General features: G+C 39.8%; 2 protein-coding genes across 6 annotated transcripts in view; both read left to right on the plus strand.

Annotated features, from left to right (window-relative positions):
• Window positions 1-5406: 5406 nt before the first annotated feature.
• Window positions 5407-8652, plus strand: ifi30a (IFI30 lysosomal thiol reductase a). The gene is made up of 7 exons (XM_029525348.1): window positions 5407-5561; window positions 6509-6697; window positions 6935-7009; window positions 7145-7231; window positions 7362-7514; window positions 8029-8097; window positions 8328-8652. The coding sequence occupies exons 1-7, from the start codon at window positions 5433-5435 to the stop codon at window positions 8391-8393; spliced, it is 768 nt and encodes a 255-aa protein (XP_029381208.1). The 5' UTR covers window positions 5407-5432; the 3' UTR covers window positions 8394-8652.
• Window positions 8653-8797: 145 nt separating this feature from the next.
• pde4ca (phosphodiesterase 4C, cAMP-specific a) overlaps window positions 8798-25768 on the plus strand; it is a 43930-nt gene continuing 26959 nt past the window's right edge. For 3 of the 5 annotated variants that reach the window (XM_029525339.1, XM_029525342.1, XM_029525341.1), the window contains exon 1: window positions 15249-15585. In XM_029525339.1, the coding sequence (XP_029381199.1) occupies window positions 15323-15585 (263 nt within the window). In that variant the 5' untranslated portion in view covers window positions 15249-15322. Of the gene's footprint in view, window positions 9732-11118; window positions 11349-15248; window positions 15586-25768 lie in introns of those variants that run through there. The other 2 variants (XM_029525338.1, XM_029525340.1) reach the window with 1 other exon arrangement.

Below are 25768 nucleotides of genomic sequence, written 5' to 3' on the forward strand. Positions count from 1 at the left end.
CGTGTTAGAGCAAATCTGAGCATGTTATAGATAGGAGTGTGACAGATTGTAGTTGTGCCTCTTTGTTGTTACATATTCCTTCTTGGTTTGGTAGGGGCTGTGTAGGAGCTTGGTGCTGTCCCCCTCACGATGCACCCAAGCATGCTTCCTTTAACTCGTTGGTTTCGTTTTTATTTCCTCTGGTAAATTTTTGCCAACAAAAAACTCATAAGATAGAAATGTGAACCGTACGCATCCGTGGCTCAGCCCAGTTGTTTGAAGCTTCTTTGATAAGCTCTGAATATTGCATGCAGCATTTCTCAATATTTTGTATTAAGTGTCCAATACTTTGTGTGGCGAACAGGGATCTGGTTGAGTCATCCTCCACAGCTGACACATCCATTATCCAGTTTGTTGGACCAACACTTTGGCAACTGCACTTTTTCTTTTATGTTCTACACACAAGTTGTGTGTCTAACGCCAAACAACCATAAATGAACAGACAGTGTGAAGCTCAGTTGTCAAGAGTTTTTTTTTTTGTTTGTTTGTTTGTTTGTTTGGTTGTTTTTTTTTTTTGTTGTTGTTGTTTTAGAGAAGACAGTGTACAGGGTTTTGTTGCTTTTGTTGTTGTTTTGGGGTCAACAGCTGTCACATAATAATGTTTTTACTTCAAACTATATGGACTGTATAAGCTCTAATACTTTAAACCAAGTTTATGGAGAGCCACTGGCTCATTATGCAATTTTGTGTCCACTCAGCAAAATTGTCCAACTTAACAAGACAAGTTCTATCAAAAATCTGAAATGCTCAGTTCATCCAAACTTTCGCTTGGTCTCAGTGGTATGTAAACATGCAGATAATTTCTATTTTATTAGATAGTTTTTTTTTTTCTCAGAAACTGTTTAAACTTGCTTTATCCAAAATAAACCAACATTTTAATATAAATGTATACTATTAAAAATGCAATTTTTGTGTTTTTATACACGCAAAGAAAGTTCTGTTCACCTGGATTGCTATTTATTAAATTCTAAGTGGCAACAAAATGCATATATCAAAATCTTAGCACCTCAAGGTGAAATAAATGCATGGTCGGATACCACCAGGACCAGGTCAAACTATGTTGTGCTGTTTTAGGTCAAATTAGATTCAGTTTATTAAACAACAGGTCAACTTTTCCTGGAAAAGTTAGGAATGAAGCTTCCATTCCATTAAAAAAAAAAAAAAAAAGTATTTATTTTTTTTAATTCCTTAAGGAGAACTAGAACTGAATGGTTCCTACATTACTTGTTAAGATGAACATTTTTGCAGTGTGTTTAAACACTTTGGTCTGCCATATGTCATTTTAATAGTTAGAAGCAATGCAACTGCAGTAGCAATGAAACCTGGTCACACAGTGAAACAGGCAGAAGATGAAGACTATTGAGCTTTGACTTGGAAGCGCAACTTTACTCCCGCTCTAGTTATGTGTGTCTCTGAAATTCAAAGCTTTCATTCTGCTCATTTCTTAGATGTGCATTTGTGTCTGAGCTTCTTGGAAAGAATTTTTCTATATGACAAGTGATCATTCAAGGAATGAAATATTTTTTCATCAGCTTTGGTACACTGTAAATGATCTTTCTTGAAATGGCCTCATACACAAAGCACATCTTTCGCTGACTACAAGGAACACATATTTGATGTCTATTAAGGTTTAAAGACAGAGAGACATTATAGAGAATAAATATTTTGAAATATATTCTTAGATATCTATATTTTTGGATTATGTAATTCTGATTTGGACTGTGCTTGAAACCAATCAGAAAGAGGCTTTGATGTGAACCTGATCTTTAGACTCCACGGGTGCTTTGTATTCAAGCAGTTAAGGCAAGCATTTTCACTAATGAGCTGCAGTGAGCTTCATCGTGATCAGCATACTTCTATTTGATTTAGCATGATTATCAGGTGCGTTCAGAGGATGAAGCAAGCTCATGTACATGTGTTAATATTTACAGAGCTAAGTCTATATGTTAAATGCAGTCTTGGCTGCTTTGCATTTTATAAAAAATTACAGAAGTTTTTTTTTTTTATGCTTTTCTTTGAACATGAGAATCTGTTATGTCATATGAAAGATCCTGGTTTTTGTGAGTAGAGGCAGTGTTAAAAGTTGCACCACAAAAGCTCCACCTGGTAGCTGCCACAGAGATGTACCACAGATTGGAGACTGATACTGTAAAAGTGAACTATGAAAGCTACCACTGTAGCTTCCATTAATTGATCTGTGGCCGCTGAAGGGGAAGTGAAAGCAACATGTTAATCAGACACAGAAAGGTACATGGTTAATGATCACTCCTTTCTACAGATCTTTGTACATGGAACAATGATGGCATTAGAAAATGGTCTTTTATGGTGCCTGTGTGTGTACAGATATGTTTGTGTATTTGTATGTGTATGCGCATATGTGCATACATACACACACACACACACACACACTTTTTTTTATTATTATTATTTAGCTTTTTAAAAAAGCTGATAGATTTGTCTGTGTTTGTTTGTCTGTTAATGATAACCTTACAGAGCCTATAAAGAAAAAAAATAAGCTAGCTTGAATATTTTTCCTCCATACAGAAAAAATACAAATGTTTACAATATGTAATTAACCAAATGGTAAATGTGCGTTTGAGAATCAATCTGTCTGTCCCTCAAAGTGACTGTGATAGATTGATTTATATCTCTTCATTTCCTCTGTCATTTTAAACTTGAAAATGTTTTGAATGCTTGTTCTGTTTTTCTGTCTGTCTGTTCCTTTTTAATTTTTTTTTCTTTTTTAACTTGTGAAAACAGTGCTCCCTCGATTTCATAATAATAGCTCAACAAGATTAAGTAGTAATTTGTCCATAACAAGTAGGCATTCATCAGTCTGTCATGCTCTGCCAGCTGAATACTTCACCTCACAGTGAACCTTGTATGTGCAGGACTGATTCCTAACTTGAGACACTAGTGCATCTTTTGCTGTTAATGTTATGCACAGTTTAGTAGATTTGGTTCTGTCAGGTGTTTCTCAGATAAGGTCTCAGTTCAAAGAATCAACAGTGGGTGACACCCACGTGTTGTGAATAACAGTGAAAAACATGCCACTAAAAGATAATCGTGTACAATTTTAGTACATGGGGAAAAAAAATTCAGGAAGAACTACCAAGATGCACTCTGATCTTGATTTTTGCACAACACAGTGAATGATCCTCAAAAGGTCAATCAGTTATTCTATTGGTTGGTTAACTTGATTTATAAGACCAAAAAGTATCCAGTATAGTTTCAGCTTGTGTATGATTTTCATTTGAAATATGATGACGTTAGCAACAGCACTTTCATTTCCCCTGAAAGTGTGCCATGTGTTTGAGTTAATCTGATGTAAATGTTGTATTTTCCACTGGTGTACAGTAGTTCATATTCAAGACCCTACTCTGAATGGTAGAAGATTGGTAGTGATTTGGCAACAGCCTCTGGAAAGTTAGAGCAGCACCATTTTGAAGCATTTCTAAAAATGACAGCAGTAGTTGCTTTATATTGTTGCCCAACAAGTTGCCCAGTGTATCACTGCCTCAACATCAGCAACAAATGATACGACCCTTGGTAAATAATGATGTGCTCTTCTGTTAAAATGGTGAACAGTAATGAAGAGGGCAGTCCAATGAAGCTACTCTACACCAAAGTGCAATTGTACTGAGAGGGAGCACTGTTGTTTCAGCCAGTAGAGGCCTATTGGTTGTTGTGTGCCCAACCCCTATGCACGAATAGATGTGTATTCCTCTTCTCTTGTGTTATTCTCCCTCCACTGGTCTGTCTTAATCCAGATGTGACATTTCTTTCTTTCGTTATCGTGTACAGCTTGCTTCAGAGATGTGTTTGTCCTCAGACAGGTACTCTTCATCTGAACAGTTCTTTCTTTAGGCTGATGCAATGATTTTAAAAGACAATAAAATATATATAAAACTAAGTGCAGTCACTTGAACTTTTTATAAAGATCTATGATTACTTCCTTCATAAAACAAGTATTCTAATTATGCTTTTGCTGACTTTGCTGGACTTAAACATGATGCTGCATTGCTGCACTCACTGAAAGTGTTTTCTTTTTCAGGGTCATAAAATTAAAATCGAAAAATTGTCTATTTGTGTCAATATTAAATTATTAGGATGCGTCTCATGATATAAAAACATTAATTTTGGCTATCAGTTTTAAATAAATGGAGGTGTGACTTAACTGGCCTTGTATGGTTTAAGGGAAGGTTCATCTAAATGCATGCAATCCATTAATGATGATAAAGAAACTACCTTTTAAAGAAAAATATTCTTAAACTCATTTGAATAAAGTTGAGTTCATAATAAATTAGGCAACAGCACTTCCAAGGAAAACTTCTGTGTGGTAAGTGGTGAGGAGGAGCCGCCCCCCCCTCCAGAAAGCAATGATACTACTTCCTCTGATAATTTATGTTTATATAAAATCTTTGAATATTGTGAGAAACAGTCACTTCTGCTATTTTATGGTAAACCGGATAGAGGTATGAAAAAAATGACGATGATTAAAATGAAACCTGAGGGATTGCTTCTCTTTGTTTTTGTGATTGTATGGCCTGACAGCTTCTTATACTATGTTTCTGACGTGTGTAAGAAGCGAAGGCATTACAGTATGATCGCATGTATTGCACAAAGACAGAATCAGAAAAGATTGTCCTTCACTGTGATTGAGCCAACATACAGGAAGTAGCGTGACTCATGGAGTCATGTCCTTTCTGTACTTGCTTTGGGAGGAAACCTGTGAAGGATCATGTGACAGTCATCAGGTAAAATCCTCACAAAGTTCAAAGTTTTCTGCTGTTTTGCTTTTTTTATATATAGATGTGGTTGTTGAGCAACACCTTTAAACTGAGGAGTTTGAACATGCAGTGACCCCAAAATTTGCCAGATGATGGAAAAGTCATGCAAAGCTGGTCCCATAAAAAGAAAAAGTGGCTGAACTGAAAACAAGAATATTCCTCCTCTCTGTTTTGTCCTGTGAGATGGTGAATATAATTTTTACTTCTCCTTCAGGTGTAAGTCAGCAAATCCAATGAAACTTCCTTTGTGTGGAATACACAACATATGACTCAAAGCGTATTTATTTTTTTAATGGATCATCGACTCTATCAAACACTATCTCCTGCATCACCACGTTTCAGGTTGATCTCATCACTGCACACTAAATGAACTTTATAGGGTGCCTACATGCTTGCACAGACCTCGTGATAGTTTACTCCTGTGTGTAGTCTCACTTCCACAAGAGCAGAAATCAGCAGGTCCCGACCTGAATCCCTGCTAGTTACAAGTGACGGCAAGTGATCACGTGACCAACGGCCAATCAAAAAACGCACAGCCTGCACGAGGAAGCGCAGGAGGTGCATTTAAAGTTGCTCCGGAGTGGAGCAGCTGCCGACACCGACATGAAGACTGTCCTGTTGCTCCTCTCCGCTCTGAGCTTCAGCAGCCGGTCCGGCAGCTGCGCCCCCTCCTCATGTCGCCTTCCTCCTTCTCAGTGGTGCTCATCTCTAGACTCTGCTGTCCAGTGCGGAGTAAGTAGTGTTCACATGTCTTATGTATGAGCTTTTCGGACACACTGTGTAATTTTCTGTACATTTTTGGGTGATTTAACCAACCTGTAGGAAACCATAGCAACGGCAGTTAGCAAGCTACTAAAACAAAACATGGCCGGCTCTCTGATCGATGTCTGTCTTCGAGTCTAATGTGAGTAAGTCGGCCTACAAATGATTAAGTCGTCGGCGGAGACGTGAATTTTCTGCTTACTTATGCATGTGACCTATGACCAAATCAAGTTGTGTGCCAGCTGCAGAAAAAGAAGAAAGAGGAAGTGCACATATAAAAAGAATCCTGGCCAGTAACAAACAGGATATAACCTCCAGACGGTCGCTTTGCTAATGTCTGGCAAAGACGCACTCCAGTTAACATTCACAGTGTCCTGAATAATTAAAGATACAAGTTCTGGCGGTGCTCATTTGCTCCTTACATAAGCGCGAATGCTGCTGTGACGGCATTTCATCCATCCATCTTCTGCCACTGCTCCGTTTCCGGGTCGCGGGGTGCCGCAGCCAATCCCAGCCAACGTTCACGGCGAGGGGCGGGGTCACCCTGGACAGGTCGCTCGTCCATCACAGGGCCAACACACAGAGACCAACAACCACTCACACCTACGGACAGTTTAGAGTCACCAGTTAACCCAGACATGCATGTCTTTGGACAGTGGGAGGAAACTGGAGTCTGTGATGGTACTTTATTTTTAAAAAATATGGCCTGAGCTCTTATAATACTCTGTCTGAATTGTAATTGGTCTAACTTCGTATGCACACACAGTTAAAAACATTAACTTGGATAAGATAAACCCTCAGACCAAATGGCAACATGCCAATCTGTAACCCTAAACCCAGCCTGAATTTAATTTTGACTTACTGTAACCCAAACATGTGTCATCAGTAGTGATTGTGGCTTCTGTCCTGTTGTGCAGGTTTTGAAGGAATGCCTTCAGTCCAACTTCACCAGGTCCCATCAAACAGCAGATCCAGTCCTGGTGGAGCTTTACTATGAAAGTCTGTGTCCTGGCTGCAGACTTTTTCTCACTGAGATGCTCTTCCCCACCTGGCTCTTGCTAAATGAAATCATGAATGTCAATCTGGTGCCCTATGGAAATGCTGTGGTAAGCATATTGAGCAGCGTATTGCTGCCTTTTCAAAGAAATGTGATACTTGTCTTTGTTCATAAGCAGGGGAAGAAAATCTAATCTAATATCAAACTATGTAGTCACAAAAGGATTTTTTTTTTTTTTTTTTTTTTTTTAAAGAACTCAAAAATAAGTGAAGACAAAACTGCCATATAATGATGAGGTATATAATAATCTCAGGCAATATGTTTGTTTGTGTGCCCAACCCTGCAGGAGAAACCTGATGGACAGAAATATATTTATGAGTGCCAGCATGGAAAAGAGGAATGTCTGGGAAATATGATTGAGGTAAAGTCACATCTCTAATGCAAAGAAAAAATAGTGCAACTACAACTTGAAAACATGTAAATTTGCTTCATTCTTGTAAAGCAATATACTTCCTCGAAGAAACAGTTGGTATTGGTGTGTCTGTGTTTCTTTCAGACTTGTTTATTAAACATGACCAAAGCGGCTTTCCCAATCATCTTCTGTATGGAGTCCTCACAGGATGTCATCAAATCAGCCAAAAGTGTAAGGAAGTCTGAGTACAATTTCATTGTACTGCTGACTCTGATCTGACCTGTATATGAATGAAATGAATCAGAAACTGAAGTTATTTCCCTGCTGAAGTGTATGTTTCTATTTCTGTTCCTGTTTGAAGTGTGTGGAACTCTACAGTCCCCAGCTGAGCTGGGACAAAGTCATGAGCTGTGTGAATGGCGATCTGGGAAACCAGCTGATGCATCAGAATGCCATGAAGACTAATGCACTGAAGCCTCCTCACAATTATGTTCCTTGGGTCACCATTAATGGGGTAAGGCTCCAGTGCATTTTGCAGCTCCTCAAGTGTTTTGCCAAAAAAGTCATGAAGGCTTGAAATTACCAATTGAAATCATATGTGTAACTTGAGTGTTACAGAGCTGTTTAAAGGTAACCATATATTTTGTAGTGTTAAGCAACAATCCTGCTGCATTCACTTGGTCCTGTAAAGTTTTTACTGCAACTGCAATTCTTTTTTATTTTTGCAGTCTCTTTCTTTGGCTCTGAGTGTGTCTGCCCAATCATAATAAATCACATGCAGTTGTTGTTGTGTCCTAGTTGGTCAGTACTAACAACTTTTTGTTGGTCTTTGGCAGACAATTACTGCTATGTTTTATCTTAATATGTGATGATGGTACCACTCCTAAATAGCATGTTTTTTTTTATTGTTTTTTTGTTTGTTTGTTTGTTTGTTTGTTTTTTTTTTTTTGTTTGGTTTGTTTTGTTTTTTTTTAACCACCTCAACCTGTAGCTGTGCCACAGCTTTGACTGCCTTTATCTATTTACAGGAGCACACGGATGACCTGCAGGACAAAGCACAGGTCTCTCTCTTCACTCTTGTGTGCAATATGTACAAGGTACAGTTAATTATGGTCATCTCATATATATATATATATATATATATATATATATATATATATATATATATATATATATATATATATATATATATATATATATATATATATATATATATATATATATATATATATATAATTTTTTTTTTTTTTTTTTTTTTTTTTTTTTTTTTTTGGGGGTTCCTTGACCTCAATCAGCAGCTTTTATTCATGAAATAATTGTCTTTCAGGGTGACAAGCCTCCAGCCTGCGGAGGGGGCCAGAGACGTTTCCAAAGTTACTGCAACAATGACTGAGGGATCCACACTACTTATGCTTTTTTTTGTTCTGCTCCAGGTGTGGCCACTAAATAAGCAACACTTAGAACTACAAATTTATTTTTTTGTTGTTGTTCTCTATAAGAGGGAAGACTTGATTACATCACTTGATTTACAAAGAATTAATACAACTAAATTTTTTTTATTTCTTTTTTTTTATTTCTTTTTTTTTGGAAGGTGTCATTCCTGAAATGTTATGTACTCAAACACTGAAAACATAAATGCTTTTTTTGTTGCATTTTGACAGTGTTTTGCTATTTCCATTGCCTCACATGCAGCATTCTCACTGTCCTATAGATGGCACCACATTTTTAAACTAATGTCCTCAGTCCTTTTCTTACCAGAGGTAGTAAAAGAGAGAAATGGCATATGTATATGGAGAGAGCTCACCACACTACCCTTTAAAATGGCTTATTTTATTTACCAGCTTCCTTTCCTCTGAGTTTAGTCTGTCAGATTCATGTCCTTGGAAATGGCTTGCACAACTGATTTTACCATTCAATTGCATGTCCTTCAAAAATGGCATTGCTAAACACTGTTAATTACACCTGGTGTGCCTAAATTCGTTCATCAGTCACACAGACGTTATACTTGATGTCTTGTATTTGGTCTGTAAACCCAAGTTTAGTCTGGTTTGGGTCTGCAGCGGAAGAGGCAGGGTCATCACAGTTCAGTGTCTCCTGGGAGTCACTTTGAATGTTTAATATGCACTCTCAAACAGTAGATCTTTCTAAAGTTGGGTTGTTTTGTTGTTGTTTAAAAAAAAAACATTAAACATAAGACAGCACTTTCATGGAAGCCAGAGTCTGTCTGGCCTTCCTAGAAGGGCAGGATGAAAGAGGTCCTCGGATCTTACTGACAGACATGCATGAATAATTACCTGCCGGACAGACAGCTCTACTGCATCAATCTCACAACTAGCTAACATCTACAGGCTCTGTGCACTTTCTCATTAACTCTCAATGGAATAGAAAGCACCATAAAGTGTTGACATGCACACAGTACATGGTCATTGAATTTTGGGGTAAGGTGCTCGAAAAAGGACACAATTGTAGGTTAAGATGCCAACTGACAAGTGTATGAAGAAAGCTAGTAGCAGTTGATGACTAAACTACTGACAGCAGAGGGTTTCTGAAGAGGCGGGAACACACTGAGTGACAGCCCAAAGTTTTACTGTCACGCACTACATCATATCTGATCTTAAAATGGGTTTCTATATCCTCCTCTTGGCCATTTCCTTCCCAGTTATGTTCCCATGATACAGTTACTGAAAGTATGAGGAGAAATAACTCATCCAAAATTTTCAACTTCACTGAGGTAAGGCCCATTCATAAACCTTTCAGAGATACTTTTAATAATGTACTATAATTGCAACAGTCAATTTTCTTTTCAGAGCTCGAAACATACGTTCACATTAGTTTTAAAAAACAAGGTGGGGAACTCCCTGGAATTGTGGTTGTTGTACAAAAGGAGTTAATAATCACATCTTAATGTTTTTTCCTGCGAGGTTTGTAAATTAGTTTTTAAAAACTGTGAAGAAGAGTAATGTAGCCATGGGGGCCAAAATAATCTTAGTATTTTAATGTTAATATTTTTGTTGTTTACAAGTTTGGCAGATAAGAAACCATTTCATGTTTACAAACTTGGTGTCTTTTGTGAGTGGGACGACAGATTAGACAGACAAGAGAAGCCTCAGTTTTTTTTTTTTTATCCTGAATGAGGTTTGTTATAAAGAAAGAATCCCCTGTTCCCTCAGTCTTAATCACTTTGGCCAAAAATGGTTGACAATGAAACCTGAGAGCATGTTGACAATTATTTATGGAAAGGTGGAACTCCCAAGCAGATGGAGAGATAAGGTCATGGGATGTCGCAGAAAACAAGGACTCTTATCTGTTTCCACTCAACGCTGACGCTGAAAGAGAGATACGCTAAGAGCTAAATCCCAAAACACTGTTTCACTGTGAGAATCATCTGTTGTGTCCAAGGTGATGGTGTGTGGGTCTCAGGACCTGAAATCAGATAAACCTTTCAGAAATAATGCCTGAGTCGGCTTTTCCGAGCTTCATCATATTTTCAGCAAACACACAAAAAAACTCCTGTCTGTAATTTACCTTGAGATCTCAGCAGTTTATTGACTTTCATATTGTCTCTTCAAGAAGTTCAAAACAGGCCAAGCTTGATTTCAGCTGGTTGCGTGAATGTGGTAAGACAAACCTGCGCTGCAAACTTTTGACAGGCTCTTCCTGTAATGTGGCTTAGTGATGAAGCAGATATATCTCCGCTGCACGTTAGGGGATCTTGAGCTATGTTGCACATAATCTGGTTAAGATGTAGTTTTTCATTTCATCGTCTCTGACCGATAAATGCTTTTGATGCAGTGCAACAATGTTTTTAACATTTCAAGTTCAAAGGTATCTGTGTTTAAATTGCAATGACAACAACAAAGCATTTGGAGAGAGAGTCAGGTGGTAGACAGCTAACTCCATCAGCCAGTTCTAAAAATGTTGAGTTTATGATGCATGAGGGAAAACATTTGCTCACCTGCCTTTCCCATGAAAAAGTCATTTATAACTTTCTGTGACGCATATAAATTTGATATCTAAATGCCATCACTTTCTCTTCGTCGAATAATTTAATGCAGTTGACCACATGGCATATCTGCTGATTACTGTCCTGTCTGTCCTGCTCTCCCTCTGCCATCTAGAGACAGTGGGACTCCTTAGAGCAAGCCTCCTCCACCAAGGGTCTGCTGGGCCCTCATATAAAATATGCTGTGAGGAGGCTCTTCTCAGGCAACCTGCAGCTGCCTAGGTTGTCCTGCAGACCCTCAATGCAGGAAGGACCAGAGGATGGCCCCCAGACTGGCCCCTACACCCAGAGCATTAAACCCTCCAGGAGCCTGGGGACGCTGACCAGCTACACTAGTCAAGGCCTGTGAGTCAATGATTCTGTTTGTTCAATGCCCTTCAACAGATCATGTCTTTCTTTCTTATCCAAACTTTATACTTGATGTATTTAATTTATGAGCATTTTTTTGTTATACACAGTATTGTTTTTTTTTTACTTTATACTTCAAACCTCTAAAGGAGTGTGTGAAAATGAGCATTTTTTTTTCTAGCTGAATAAATTATTATAGTTACATGTCACCAATTAATAACCTAAGTTGAGCTGCTGAATATTTTTCAGCAAACCTCTTTCAATCGTGTCTCCTGTAAACAATTCAGCAGAGCTCAATTACATTTCCTTAGTACCTTACTATAAGAAGAAAAAAGCTGATTTGCTTCTGGAGCATATGATCCAACAAAGCGTCCTGGTTAAGGCATCGCTCTTCCCTCTGTCACACAGTATTGCTGAACAGTTATTACCGAAAAAGGGCTCTTGTGATTGTTTCCACAACCAGATTTAAGCTGCTGCTGCAAATGCAATTCTTTTGCCTGTCCACACTTTGTGCGTTTTTATGTGTTTGTTGGTGTGCTCAACTTTTGTGTTCTTTTTCCACATGTTGTGGGAATGCACACAGACCTGTTTCAATTTGCAGGTCAGGGGAGATCAGATAAGGCTACACTTTCGGCAAGTACACAGTTGTATCATAGATGTTTTTGTTTTATAGAGCCAACATTATTAATATTTGTCCATTTGAATGGCTGAAGCAGCGTCGGTACTAATACACCTGTGTAACAAAGTTATATCTGTGTAAAATGATCTAAAAATTGTCCATTTATACAAATTGATAAACAGAAGTTTACTTATTTCTTCTGGGCCAGAACAAACAATGTGTTTGTGTGTCACCAAATAACACCACAAAATTGCAAAAATAGATAACTATTTCAAAAACTACCTGTAAGGCAGTTCATTTTTGTTTATTAGTGGACAAGTCATGCATAAAACATTAAGCAACCTGACTTTTTGTCAAAATAAGCAGATAAACATGATGGCATCCAGTTTCCAGTGGAAATCAGGTTCATACATTGTGATGATTAGATTAGTATTTATTTCTTAAATGTTTATATGCCAGTAGATACAAAGAAACACCACCACAGACATGACTCATATGATGTAGATGGACCTAAAAGCCTTTTATTGTGTTCAGTGTTTGGGAAGAGGCCCATGTGCTCGCCTGTTTACAAGTTAGTAGTGCAATTTTGATGTAGTGCCAGAGAAGTTGTCGCATTCAAACCTTTTAAACCTGAAAATGCGACTAATATTATCATATTTAAGTTTTAATGACATTCCCACTGACTACATCTGAAATGTTTTGTAGCTCTCTGCGTAGGCTTGTTTGTGAGAAGACAGGCAGTCAGGTAGCCAGTATAGACAACATCTACAATCGGTAGCCCTTATGGAGAAGAACAAGGCTGAGAATGAGCCCTGTCTGGCCTCTGCAGGATAAACACTTTGTCACCGCCGCTCTTGGAACAGCTTCTAGTGTTTCCATCGTCTTGGTCAGGATACAGGTGCTTGAACTCCTTGATGAGGTCCCACACAGGCACTGAAGAATTAACCTCTTGCGCACAACACTTCTATTTCACAATATAATTGTCACACTTACACACACAATGAGAGTCAGGCACAGGAAACAGTGTGAATTATGATTATTTTAGCAGGAGGTAGTGCAGGAGCCGCAGGTGATGGAAAGCTGAAGAAGAAGCATTTTATCTTGTGGAAATGTGATCTTAAGCACAGGATGGCCAAGCACAGATGAAGGAAGATGCAGGTGATAAAAGGTCTATCTGACTGTAGCGCTCATGAATTAAGACCTTCATGACTTCCCACTTGAAAAGGAAGATCTCCAAAAGGCAGATCACTCTCAGCCAAGATCAAAGCAGTTGTGCATAGAACATCATTTGAAATATGTTATTCTTACTGGAGGGAAAATATTGTGAGAATAATTCAGTTTAGATTCAGCATGATGTTGTCAACAAGCCCTTTTGGTGTCTGATTGTGGGTAAAACTATTTGGAGAAACTCAGGAGATGGATCCAGGAGGAAGGTGGAGGCCTCAGAAAATCACAAGACCCAAAGCTGTGGAAACACAATCTTTGGTCAGCCATTAGAGTTTCTTTTCAGCTGTCTCTTCAGCGCCTTCAGGATGCTGTCCACTTGACTTACTTTTTGCAATGCGAAATATTTTGTAACACACAAACAGATGTTGTCTCACGTTGCTGAACTATGACAGCTACACTTGGACTTGATCAACCCCTCTCAGGACCTGCAGGAAGCTCCGCTACAGGAATGTACATTCTGTTCTGGCCTCTCTCAATGAAACCGAGAACTGGGCAGCCCTCACCTCTTCTGTTGTCCACATGACTGAAATGATGATACGCTTCAGGGCCAGGGTTTGTTTTTGGCCCAGGATCGTCTTCTGATGTGTTGAGCTTTGGGAAGAGAGGAGAGCATCTTCACTGCTGGGCATTAGGGCAACATAATATCAAAGGGGTTCAGAGACAATGCCGAAGACCGCATGTGGCACAAGGTCAAAGAAAGTGACTGAAATATAATAAATCTAAAATTAGAAAACAAATGAAAACCGGCCATGTTTGTGAAGATTAAAGCAGTATGAACTGGTTTATGGCCACCAGGGGACCGTGGAATGAGCTGTAAAGATCATTCTGGCTTGTACTCCTGAAAATTGAGGTTAAATGTTCATCTTTCAGTCTTGTTGAAAATTGGTTTATGGACTCATACAGTACTGTTATACCAGAATAGATACTGTACACCAGCTATCAGTATATATCCATAAAAAACCCTCAACCAAAGAATCTTTTTTCCTGATCCCCCTACCAGCTGTTGGTCATAGGTTCAGTCCTGTGTCAGATGTTCCAGCCCCCCAGGTTATTTCAGCTACGTTAGACAGCACCGGTGTTTAGCTGCGAGTCCTTAACCACAGCAGGACCTCTTCTCACTCTGCTGCAATAAACAAAAAGATTGGGTGGGGTGAAGATGATGTTGCCTCTGGTCACAGATAGAGAGCGCCATCGTGACAGCACCCATGCTCTCTATAGCTTTTATCTACCTCTGCTTTTTATAGTCAGAGGCTCTTCATGTGACTTCTCCTGGTACGTTCGGAGCATGTGAAAGGCAGAGAGGCTGCCTCTGAGGAAATAGACAACTTCACAGCAAATGGCGCCTCAGGGACTAAGGGAAAAGCCTGAGTATGCAAAGTCTTTTGGAGTGAGAGTACGAAAGCCGAGCTAGAGGGCCGAGCCAGGCAACAGCTTAATGTTTATACAGTGGAGGAACTCAGAGAGGAAGTAATTACGGAGCACATTCTGAAGTTGATGAACAATATGCTCCCTAAGATTAGGAATGAACAAAGAGGGCAGGCGGAGAACTGGAAAGAGAGAAACACACGCAGAGGGAAGCAATATGTCATGTGTCTCCTCCCTGTATATCAGACAGCCATATTTAGTTGGAGAGAGGGAAGGCCTAGCACTAATGTAAACAAAGCCTGGGAGCAGGAGGGAGGCAGAGAAGGTTCATCAACACTAATGTTTCACTCTATTGCCTAACACGGCAGTCAGCATGTTCTTTAGGAAGAGACAAGTAAAGGATTCAGTAGATAGCCAATAAAGATAAAAAGGTATCCAAGAGAGGTCATTTGGTTTAACTTTTTGGAGAGTTTTTGTTTCCTTTTTTGGATGTTTAAAGCAGTATTAACAAGAGACTTTTGGGAGTGAACAAGAACAGGTCCTGGTTTTGTTCAAGGGTGAGGAAGGAAGGACTGGACTAGCTTCACCTGGATTTGGAAAAGCAAGACGGATCACCAGTATATGTTCTGTCACAAAAAAGTTTTTTGAGAAACCAGAGTTGAAAAAAAAAAAATATATATATATATATATATTGGATCAATATTACCAAAGGCAGAGCAATCAAAGGAACTAATCTCCAATTGCCTGAGCGTCCTCTGCTATGAGTGACCTGTGCACTGAGAGCTCTGAGGAGGAGCAGTCTGAGGTGGAGGAAAGGCTGCAGGGACAAAGGCTGACGAAGCTGCCAATCATTCAGCTCATGCCCAGATCGAAAGCTGGCTCACCAGGAGGATCCCCGAAGATCTCCCCCAAAGATTCTCCTCGTGGGTCTCCTCGAAACTCCCCATTGCTCTTCAGAAAGCTGCTGATGAACCGCAGCATCAACCTGCAGAGGCGCCGCTTCACGCTTGCCCACACGCCCAGGTAGAGGCCATAAGTCCAAGGAGCTGTTCCACTCGTAACATTATCTCATATCATTTCAATTCAACCGCAAAAGTGATTATCACTTTTCGTTTCTGCACCTGCATGAAGCTGCTTTGGTCAGCATTTAATTTGCAGCTATCTGTGCCAGCAGATGAGCCAAAAAACCTGTACATACAAATTGAATTTCGAACATCAATAATCCAAACACAACTATATTTGTTAGCATGCTCCTGACTGATGAATGTTTCAGTGGAAGGGTTTGTGTTGTTGAAGTGAAGTAGTCACTCTTATCAGCTGCAGACGTGAAATGTGTTTTGGTTTATTTCTGTGAAGGCAGCACCCGTTTACATATGAAATCAGCTCTTGTTTCAGGGACATTCTGCTGAATAAAATCCTCCTAATGTCAAGATTTTAAAGGTTTCATGCTCTATACATGGAACTGATATTTTTTTAAATACTCCCGCCTGTGGCCGTATTAGCATTGTGCTTGGTTTTTGCATTTTACTTGATTATTAAAGGCTTTAGTTAATTATTTGCCTAGTTTTTTTTCTGTAAAGAACAAATCTGTTCGTTTTTTTCTTAAGGAAGGGATTTCAAATTCGTTTTATGCTTAATTTCCTACAGTTGTGTGTTTTTCCAGATCTTTGTCCCTGTTTTTTTTTTCAGACAGAGCAGCATCATCTATGCAAACACAGCTCAGCATCACCAGATCGGCAGTTTATTGTTCTGTGTGTTTGTGAAGCACGTGCCTAAGTCTGTCATCGACAAAATGACCTCTTTTAGTAGCTTCACAACAATGAAATACACCTCTTGCCAGAACTTCAAACATTTTTCATTCATTTTTTTTATTTTCTGCTGTTGTCATGCCCTTAACTTGCAGCTGTCTTACCAGCCCAGCCAGTTCTGTGCTGACGCAGGTACTGGTTTAGTTTTATGAGCCATTGCATCTGTCTCAATCCTCAATTCAAATGCAAATTAAACATTTACATGGTTAACGACGCCAAGCTAAGGTATGACCAATTAAGCAGTACTTGACCTTTACGTCTTAGACATGGAAGAATAAACACGTGTATAATATGGATGTACAAACAGGGTAGATATTTGTTCTTTTTACTTCCAGCACAGAGTGTATTTCTGTGTATTTCCGTAGGTCTCCACAGAAATCTGCTCATTGTTGAGTGTATCGTGTAGTACTGTAAAGATCTATTTTTATGCATATGTTCCTATGTCCTTTTTGGAGTGTCAGTGTCCTTCACTCCTCAACATGTACACATTCAAACGTAGATACCAAGCATTGCAAGGCTGGTAACAACTTGATACAGTGCTGGAATATAACAATTTCCCCCATGAAAGAAAATTAAAAGCCCGGGGGAAACTCCCGCTAGTGCTACAAAGCTCTGCATTACTTTTATTGGTACGAAAAGAATATTGGACATCCCTAAAGATGCCAGTGCTTACTAGAAAACTGAAAAAAACTCTTGACAAGTTCATTCAGCTTTCATAAACATGTATGAGGAAGCGTGGAAGAGGAGGTCAGTTTCCCCCAGGCATTTAATGGTCTTGTTCTTGAGACAGCTGGCCTCTTTATTTTCCAAGGTTTAATCTAACTCTCCAGTCAAGCTGTTTCATTAATTTCATTGTGTCTGTTGAAAATCTAAATACAAGGGGCAGAGAGTTTAGTCAAGAGGATTTCAATGCTCAATCAGGAATGTCAGAGTTTTTATATCATACAGCTCTGAGGTCAGACCACTGGACATATCCCTCTGCAGGGTATGTGCAGTGTCCCATAATGTCAGAGCTGAAATTAATGGTAAGGGATGAATTATAGCAGGATGGCTGGCAAGGAGGAAGAATTAAACAAACTGGGATCCAGCGGAAAATAAATGTCGCAGGCGGCTCAAATATAGAACATACCCGCATAGTTATTTTCACTTTGTGTCTAAGTTGATGAAAACTCTTTTTCCACTCCTCAGACACCATGTCCAGTGGAGTTTTTGGTGAAAAGCATTTTGTGAAAATCACTCTACTATGTCAAGTCTAGTGTGAGTCAGGGGTGACTTTTTTCCATTACGCCGTTCATTGATTGACTCAGGACATATTCTGGGCTGACACATCATAAACAAACAGGATAATTATCGCTGTAATTTATGCATGTACTGCAATATATGTTTTACCACAATAATTAAATGTTTCTTTTCTTATCATGTCATAGTAATGATAATAACTAATGAGCCTGAAGAACTATGATCAGTGTCTGTGTAAAACAAACAAACAGAAAAAGGATGGACTCACTCACTGGATGCATGTTGAAATGACATTTCCTGTTTGTTTCCACTAGAGGCTGCTGTGTTGTGAATTGTGGGCAGAAAGGCTGTCAGGAAGATTTGCTTCTGTTCCTGTGATCGGTCACATTGGAGTAAAGTGGCACTGTCCTCTAGCTGGAGTTTGGCTCTGTGGCGGCTCAAACATTTTAGATGGAGAGATGCTTTCAAAGGTTATCTTGCCAGGGCTTTGTTGAGAAATATTGTAGGCACCTTATGCTAAAGTTGGACTACATACTGTTGGCAGATTAATAGTTTAAAAAGTTCAGCCACACACAGTAACTTTAGAACTTCATTTCAAGCAGAGTAAGTACGAAGCTGTACCTCCATCCAGCTCCGGCATAGACATTTTAACTTGACATAGACAGATCTGTTGCAACAGACACTTGGTGTGCGCTCCGCCTTCACATTATGTAAAATTAGATTTTTAAATCCTTCAATAGTCACCTGCTCTCAGCTGTATTTTCACAGTCACACACTTGGTGACACCAAATATTTGTTTAACACTGCAACAGGATATTGTGTGAATCAGATAGATAATGTTATGGCATGGCAAGAGAACACAAAGGAAAATTGAATCACCGTTTAAAAACCACACAGCTCACACACACATGCAACACAGTATTGAAGTATTGATTGACCAGTATGCTGTTGCAGCTGCTGGCATGAAGGCAGGCCGGTTGCATGAGAAAAGGAGGTGTAACGACTCTCATACTTGGCTTTGCAATACTACAATATAGCAAATAGTAACTTTGGGTTTTCCTTGTAACACACTCCCATTCTGTTAGTGCTACTCTGACCCCGGGACTCTTCATACTGATCCACTATCTCATGCAATGGCTGCTGTTCCTTTATTCCTTTCTCTGTGCTCTCTCTCTCTCTCTCTCTCTCTCTCTGAACCGTCCAACACTCCACCCCTTCTCTCTCTCACTCTCAGGGGAGATAGTGTTGTTGTTTGTTGTTTTAAGCCTGAGTTTGGTCCCACCACTCTCAGGAGAGAAGAGAAAAGCGAGCAGAAGTCTGTTGTGGCCTGCTGACAGGGCCTGCATGGGACGGCCCACCCCAGGGAGCATCTGATGGGACTATAACACTCTTTCCAGCTCACTTTTTTCCCACTAAGAATAACTGAGCGTGTTGATGGTGTAGAATCACCGAGGCGACCCCTGTCCCTTCAAATGGACAGCTCTGTGTCAAGGTTCATTTTTTCAAGACCGATACCTGGGGCCTGTTGTTGAGGAACTTAGTTTTGCCAGTTTGCAGCTCATTTGGAAGAAGTCAAGTTTGCTGTTTCCTATTTAGGAGTACGACGAGAGTGGAAAAAGAACCAAAGAGGGCAGTTTAACTTGGCGTGTCTGTGGTGGTGAGCTGAAAGGAGAACTGACAGCTGACACCATCCTCAATTTCACTTGATTTGATTCAGCCCCATACTTCCACTGTCAGTGAGATAATATGTTAGCTCATTCTGTGATAGGTCTGTAACAGCCAAGACGCTTTTCCTTTGGCCTTTAGGCTGTTCACACACACACACACACACACACACACACACAGACAGTTTCTGTCTCTCTGTGAGCACTAACACTTTTGGGTTCTTGTTTTTCCACAAAAACAAATGGACATATCCTTTTTGCCAGGACAAAATGCGGAACTGCAAATTGAATTTCCATCTTGATGCACTTTGATCCATTGATTCTGCACTGAGCTGGAAGTAAATCGCTACTCGCTAATAAGTTTCATCTAATAAGACGAGGGGACCCAACAGGTCTGACTCACTGTTGTGTTCACGTTCTCACTCCTACCTGGTGCAGTTGCTGAGACTCTTGTTTTGCTGTTTTGAATATTGATGTTGTTTTGCATCTGTCATTCTTGGACCTGTTTTTCCAGCATCGTCCTCTCAAAGGGATTTTTCTCCCAGTATCATAACTTGTGACCGCAGAGAGTGGGACAGTTTTGCTTTTTGATTCTTGACAGCATGGGTTTTTTTGATAGCAACACCGAAATTCACATTGTTTATTCTTCACCTCCCAAAGCTGCGATTTTGATGCTTCTGTGAATCCAGTCTAACTTTTTTTTTTTTTTTTTTTTTTTTTTAAATCTGCCAATATAATGATGAACAAAGACTCTCGCTTTTCAAGGAAAATGCACAGCAACTTCTCCACGCGCAGACACTCATGCATTGGGTACGTACTGTTCTGTGGGAATGTGATTACAGTTGTTCACGTACAGTGAAGGAAACATAATGCATGTGTTGATTTCATTAGTTTGCATATCTGGAAAATACTGTCAGTCTTATGATGCAGCATAAGTGATAGTGGGTTGTTTTGGCTTGTATCTGCTGGTTTTATGTCAATCGTTGTGACTGTCAAGGCATTTGGCAGATGTGATGTGATTTCTAGCCCCTGTTTCAGAGAACAATTTAGTTTATCAAAAATATAACAGTTAACATATGGCAGGACACATTGAAATCTGGAAATGATTGTCTCGACAGGTTATTGTTAGACTATTTTGTTGTAGCGGTGTTGAGTCTGTACCTGTGTCTTGTTTAAAACTCTGGATTAACTTGTCTGCCACATAATTTGATATAGACTGTGTTGAAGCCAGTGGCTGTTGATATTGGTGTTACCAGGCGTTTGGAGGGGGCATGGTGGATCAATGGCTCTGTCCACTGATGTCCCTCCTTAGGGTCCATGGGCCCACATTGTGTTTTACATGGTGTGATCAATGAGAGCGGCAGATGGGGTGGGTTTCATCTTGTTCCATAGGATACAAAACAGAGAGAGATACAAAACAATAATCAAATAAACTGACTTCCATGTTTAAATGGCGGTAACGGGCCCCCTTGTTGACACATGAGCTGATGTGACTGACTGACATGATTGTAGCAGGAAATTGATACAGCTGTGTGATCAACGGGCCAGATTCAGATAACATACTATCATGGGATCCCTGCAGGACACAATATTACCCAAGTTAAAGAGACCCAGAACAGGGACTCAACATATGGAACAAAAGAGTACTCAGCAGCATAGGAGTATACACACACATTTTTACAAGTATATTAATTTGTTGGCCAACAGGACTCCATTGTGCTCATAATCAGAGATGCATCATCAGAATTAATCTGCACAGATTCATAAAGAAGCTTTTCTTGCACTAAAAGAAAAAAAAAACATGTCAGAGCTCTGGTGGGATGTGCAATGTGCGGACTGGCAAACTTTTCTGCACTCTGGGCATAAGGCATGTGCCTCGCGAGTGTCATCCGAACTCCTCCAGCCGTGAGCCTCTTTGGATCATATGAGGAGATCAAAGGAGGAGATTTTAGACCACAGCCAGAAGTGCAGCAGGGAACAGAACAAGCCTCGATTCTGTTATTACCTGATTTGTTCATCCCAAAAAAAAAAAAAAAAAAAAAAATCTGAACTGAAGTGGAGTCACTTTTGGCAGTTTAAACTCACTGAAGTTCACTCATTTGTTTTGTGGTACTTAAATTAATTATGGGAGTAGTTACATTTTTTCAAATGAATAATTTTCTTTGCCTTCATGCAGCCCACACACACATACGTACACACCCTGAGACAAAGCAATCTGTTGTTATCCAGATGTGTCCATCACAATAGAGACAGCTCTAATCCTCACTTGTACTAACAGTACCAGGGCACCATTCATCGTACCCTATGACTTACACACACACACACACACACACACACACACACACACACACACACACTCCTGGTAACCTTTTCAGCAACGCTTTTTATTTACACTGCCACATTCAGCGATACATGGTTTAAGATGAGACTTCTCAGTCGGTATCATGAGCAGATAGTAGATACTGCTGTAACAATCAACTAAAGTCAGCCGTTAACTCAAGTAGAGAATTATGGGAAGAGTGAGGTGAAGGCAAGAGCGACAGACGAAAAAGACCACTGACTGGGAAAAAGAGATAATTCAGACAAAAAGGTCAACACCACAGATGAGAGGGCGCTGAAGAAGTGATAGAGAGGACGTGTTGAGATAACGCTACTTTTAGTACAGAGATAATGAGTGGAAGGAGAGCGTTAGACAGAAAGACCGGGCCAGCAGGGTGGAAAGAGTAAAAAAAATAGTTCTGAAATAGACAAAAAAGGGACAGAAAGTGATTGTGACTGAAAGAATAATGACAAAAAAAAGGCGTGAAGTGAGGCCACCCTACCAGAGAGCAACAGTGTCAATGTCAGAGGTCTGAATATAGCCGCCAGCCCCCACCCCCACCCCCACCCTGACCCCAGACCCCCCACACATACGCACAACACTCCTCCCCAACGCACACCAAGATTAGTCAATAGGGCCTGTGTGGCTATGGCGGGCTGGGTGCTGTGTGCGTCACTGCTGTACTCCATAGTTTCAGCATGACTGATTTCCCCAATCGCCTCCAGAGACTCATCGATTCCTGAGGCTGCAGCAGCAGCAGACACAGCTTTAATACTGCTGACATTCAAAATGAGCAGCTCTACTGTAATTCCCCCTCACACTGTGAGAAGACACAAAAACTCTCTCTCCTGTATTCAAAGTTAGTCTCTGTCTAAAATGACAGAGATGAAAAGATAAGAAAGATTATAAACACAAAGTCAGTGACACAAACAGATTTTCCTCCAAATGTTCTGTATTCTGAGGGGAAATCTGCTATCTTAGTTATGAGTAGCAGCAGGCGTGGGATTGTCATGAGTCGAAGTCTGATCTGTTATTCTGTAAATTTGTAATTCACAAAATATTGCGCTTCCTTATTGATGAATATGTTGGTTGAGAATGGAGGAAGAACCTCTGTTGTATCAGCCCGGCAGTAGAGCAGCTGTTCTTTGTAACCACTAGAGGGAGAAACTGACGAGGTTATGCTCTGAAACTGTTGCAGGAGGATGACCTCTTCTCACCAAGTGGTGGTTAGAAAACCAAACAATGAATTGGTTTGTTCGGTTGTAACTTTGTTTTTAGGCTGTTGGCCATGTTTCACAAAGGACACTCTCTACATTTGCATTGACCATGCGACGATTGACTCTATTCCAGTGTAACTGATTAACATTACCTTAACACTGCACTTCACCTTTACTGACCTTTGTGTACTTAATGATTGATTTGTGTTCTGTTGGTGCTGCTGCTACTTCTGTCTGCTCTGTATGCACAGGATCTAGCTCTTCTTGAGGTTCCTGCCTCTTTCTGTTTTTGTAAGCTATTTTAAGGCACTGGTCTGAGCACAGTGCTGTCGGTGGCTATTTGTGTTTTGTATTTGTGACAGATCTTTAATTCAAACAACAAAAATACCAATACAGTGCAAATAAATGTTAATAACATGTCTGGCATATTGTTTTTAAATTTATGCAGAAAGTTGAATTTATTTTAATTAATAGTAATAACAGCAATAATTATTTGCTAAATTAGACACTCAGTTCACCTCCAATAATTATTGATTTTTAGCAGTGTTTTGCAGAATGAACTTCCTGCAAGGTATAAATGTCGATGTGCTCTTCAGCTAAAGTTGTTTTTGTTTTTTTCTTTTGGTGGGACACTGATGAACATAGACACTTGGCTACACACATGCTCAGAAAGAACATTTGTATTTCCTAAAAACCTGCCACCAAAGGTGAACTCACAGACATGAGCGCATCTGAACGTGTGCCTTTGAGCGTGTGTGCTAGTACATGTGCATGTGTGCAGTAAATGACCTTGTGATTATGTTCTGACCTTTTTTGGGGCTCTGTGTGTTAGCACCTGCATGCATGTGGGTGCATGCATGCACAAATACGTGCAGGAGTTTGTGTGTGCATGGGGCCCGGCTGTGTTTGCATGTGTGCTTACAAGTCTGTCATCCATCCAGTTCCCAAATCAGACGAGCCCCAAACCCCATCGTCATGCTAGCAGATGGCAGCCTAATGAATCACGAGGTGGCACACTGATAGCCTTTACTACAGCACATGCTGGAACATAACGTTTGACATCACAGTGGCTCAGATAAATATAGGCTGCAGGCAGCGGCCACACGCTGACACCTGGTGCTGGTGCTTTGTTATGTGCACAGTATTTTTAATGACATTCGTGTCAAGGAAAAATTAGGTTTGGTTTGTTTGCGCTTCTCCTGCACAGTGGAAACCACTTTTAGTCGTCTTGTGTTTGTGTGCTTTTAAAGATGTAGCCCTCGGTAAGCCTACTTTTCCAGCATTTCCAGTGAACTTACCTTTCTTTGATGTGTAATAATAATAATATTGCTACTTGAAGTTATTGTTGGAGAAATTAATCCCTTGGTAACGAACATATGTAGGAAACTATAGGAGAAATGGGCAGCCCAGCTCATATGTATGTTAATGTGTGTATGTGTTATTAGTGTGTTTGTGTGTGTGTGTGTTCCGCAGCTGCTTTTTTAACCTCTTGAACTCTGCCGTACCCAACACTGTGTACTTACAAACAAACTCACGTTGTGCCATTTAGTGCTGTTGAAAAAGAAAGTCATTCAAAGTCCTTTTGGAGAAACCAGAGTTTCCAAAGACCTCAAACAGTTTATTCTTTGTGATAAATTGATGATTGATATATTGATTGAAAAATTTAATATTTTAGGTGTAATAAGTTGTTCTTGGCTTGTTTCTTCACCCTCTGAGTATTTTTTTAGGCACAAGTCAACTAGTATTGATCCCCATTTTTTATTTGGCCACATAGAAATTCAGTTCTGGCATGCACTATTAACAACTGTAATATTTGAAGGACCCACAAAAGTGCAGTCAATTGTGTTCTTTTCAAGTAAATGTCCTGATTATACTGTTACAGTGTGGAGTGGAAATTAATCAGTGTCAGCTAGCTTTACAAACAAGCCACACATACTGACAAGCAACAACTCTGACACACAGTGCTGTTCACTAACTTCAAAACAGCTTGTTATCCAGGAATTCTCACCATGCCTCCATGAAGCCAACACATGATATCATGAGGCCCCTTTCCAAATAATGGACTATTAAACCCACAACTGAAGGGTCAGCCACAATTTATGATGTCTTGCTATTTTATGGGTTTTAAGAGATTACCTCGCTACATTGTTTCATCCTGGGCATCCAGTGCTCCACAGCGCGACTGTCTTAAGATGAGATGTGACGATACTGTGCAGAAGCAAACATTTAATGTCTGTCTTTCTTCAAACGTCCACTCTCTTCCACCACGGTGACGCAGATACATGGAACATTATAAAATCCTCTGGTATACTGCCAACCTGTGTGTGTGTGTGTGTTAAAGAGAGCGAGTGTGTCTAACATGGAGCACTGTTCTTAAAAGGTGCTGTTTAAGTATTTTATTCCTCTAACAGCACATGAAAACTATTTTCCTGTCATAAAACTTGTGAAAATGCAGCACGTTGTAAAGTCTTAAACCATAATATCCCTTCTTCCAGCCTGTATCAGGACATTGTTCATCTCAGATGGGATAAATCTTACAGTTTTAAAAATCAGAAGCCTGGTTGCAAGCTATTGGTATTGAAATAATATAAGTTTGAATACAGAGTTAGGAAACTAACCAAACTGGGCGACTGTGCAATATTAATACTCATCATGTCTGGTTTAACTTTATCAGCCCACGAGGGATCTGATTATGATTATGCCCCTGCACAGTCAGTCCCATTAAACCCAAATAGCTATCATTTAACTCACTGTAGCTGTGTCGTTTAATTTATGATCTGTTGTTGCTGAATTCTCCAGAAAGCCATAACCTACAGCACTATTGCAGGTCGGTTTGGTTTGCGGTTATGATTGGCCCTTATTGTGTGCACCTTTTAAGATTTCCTTAAATGGCATTTTTTCCTGACATGCATATCTTATGCAGCCACAGAAACTTTGTGTTATATTAAAATATTATAT

The sequence above is a fragment of the Echeneis naucrates genome, chromosome 17 (genome assembly GCF_900963305.1).
Source record: "Echeneis naucrates chromosome 17, fEcheNa1.1, whole genome shotgun sequence".
Lineage (NCBI taxonomy): Eukaryota > Metazoa > Chordata > Actinopteri > Carangiformes > Echeneidae > Echeneis > Echeneis naucrates.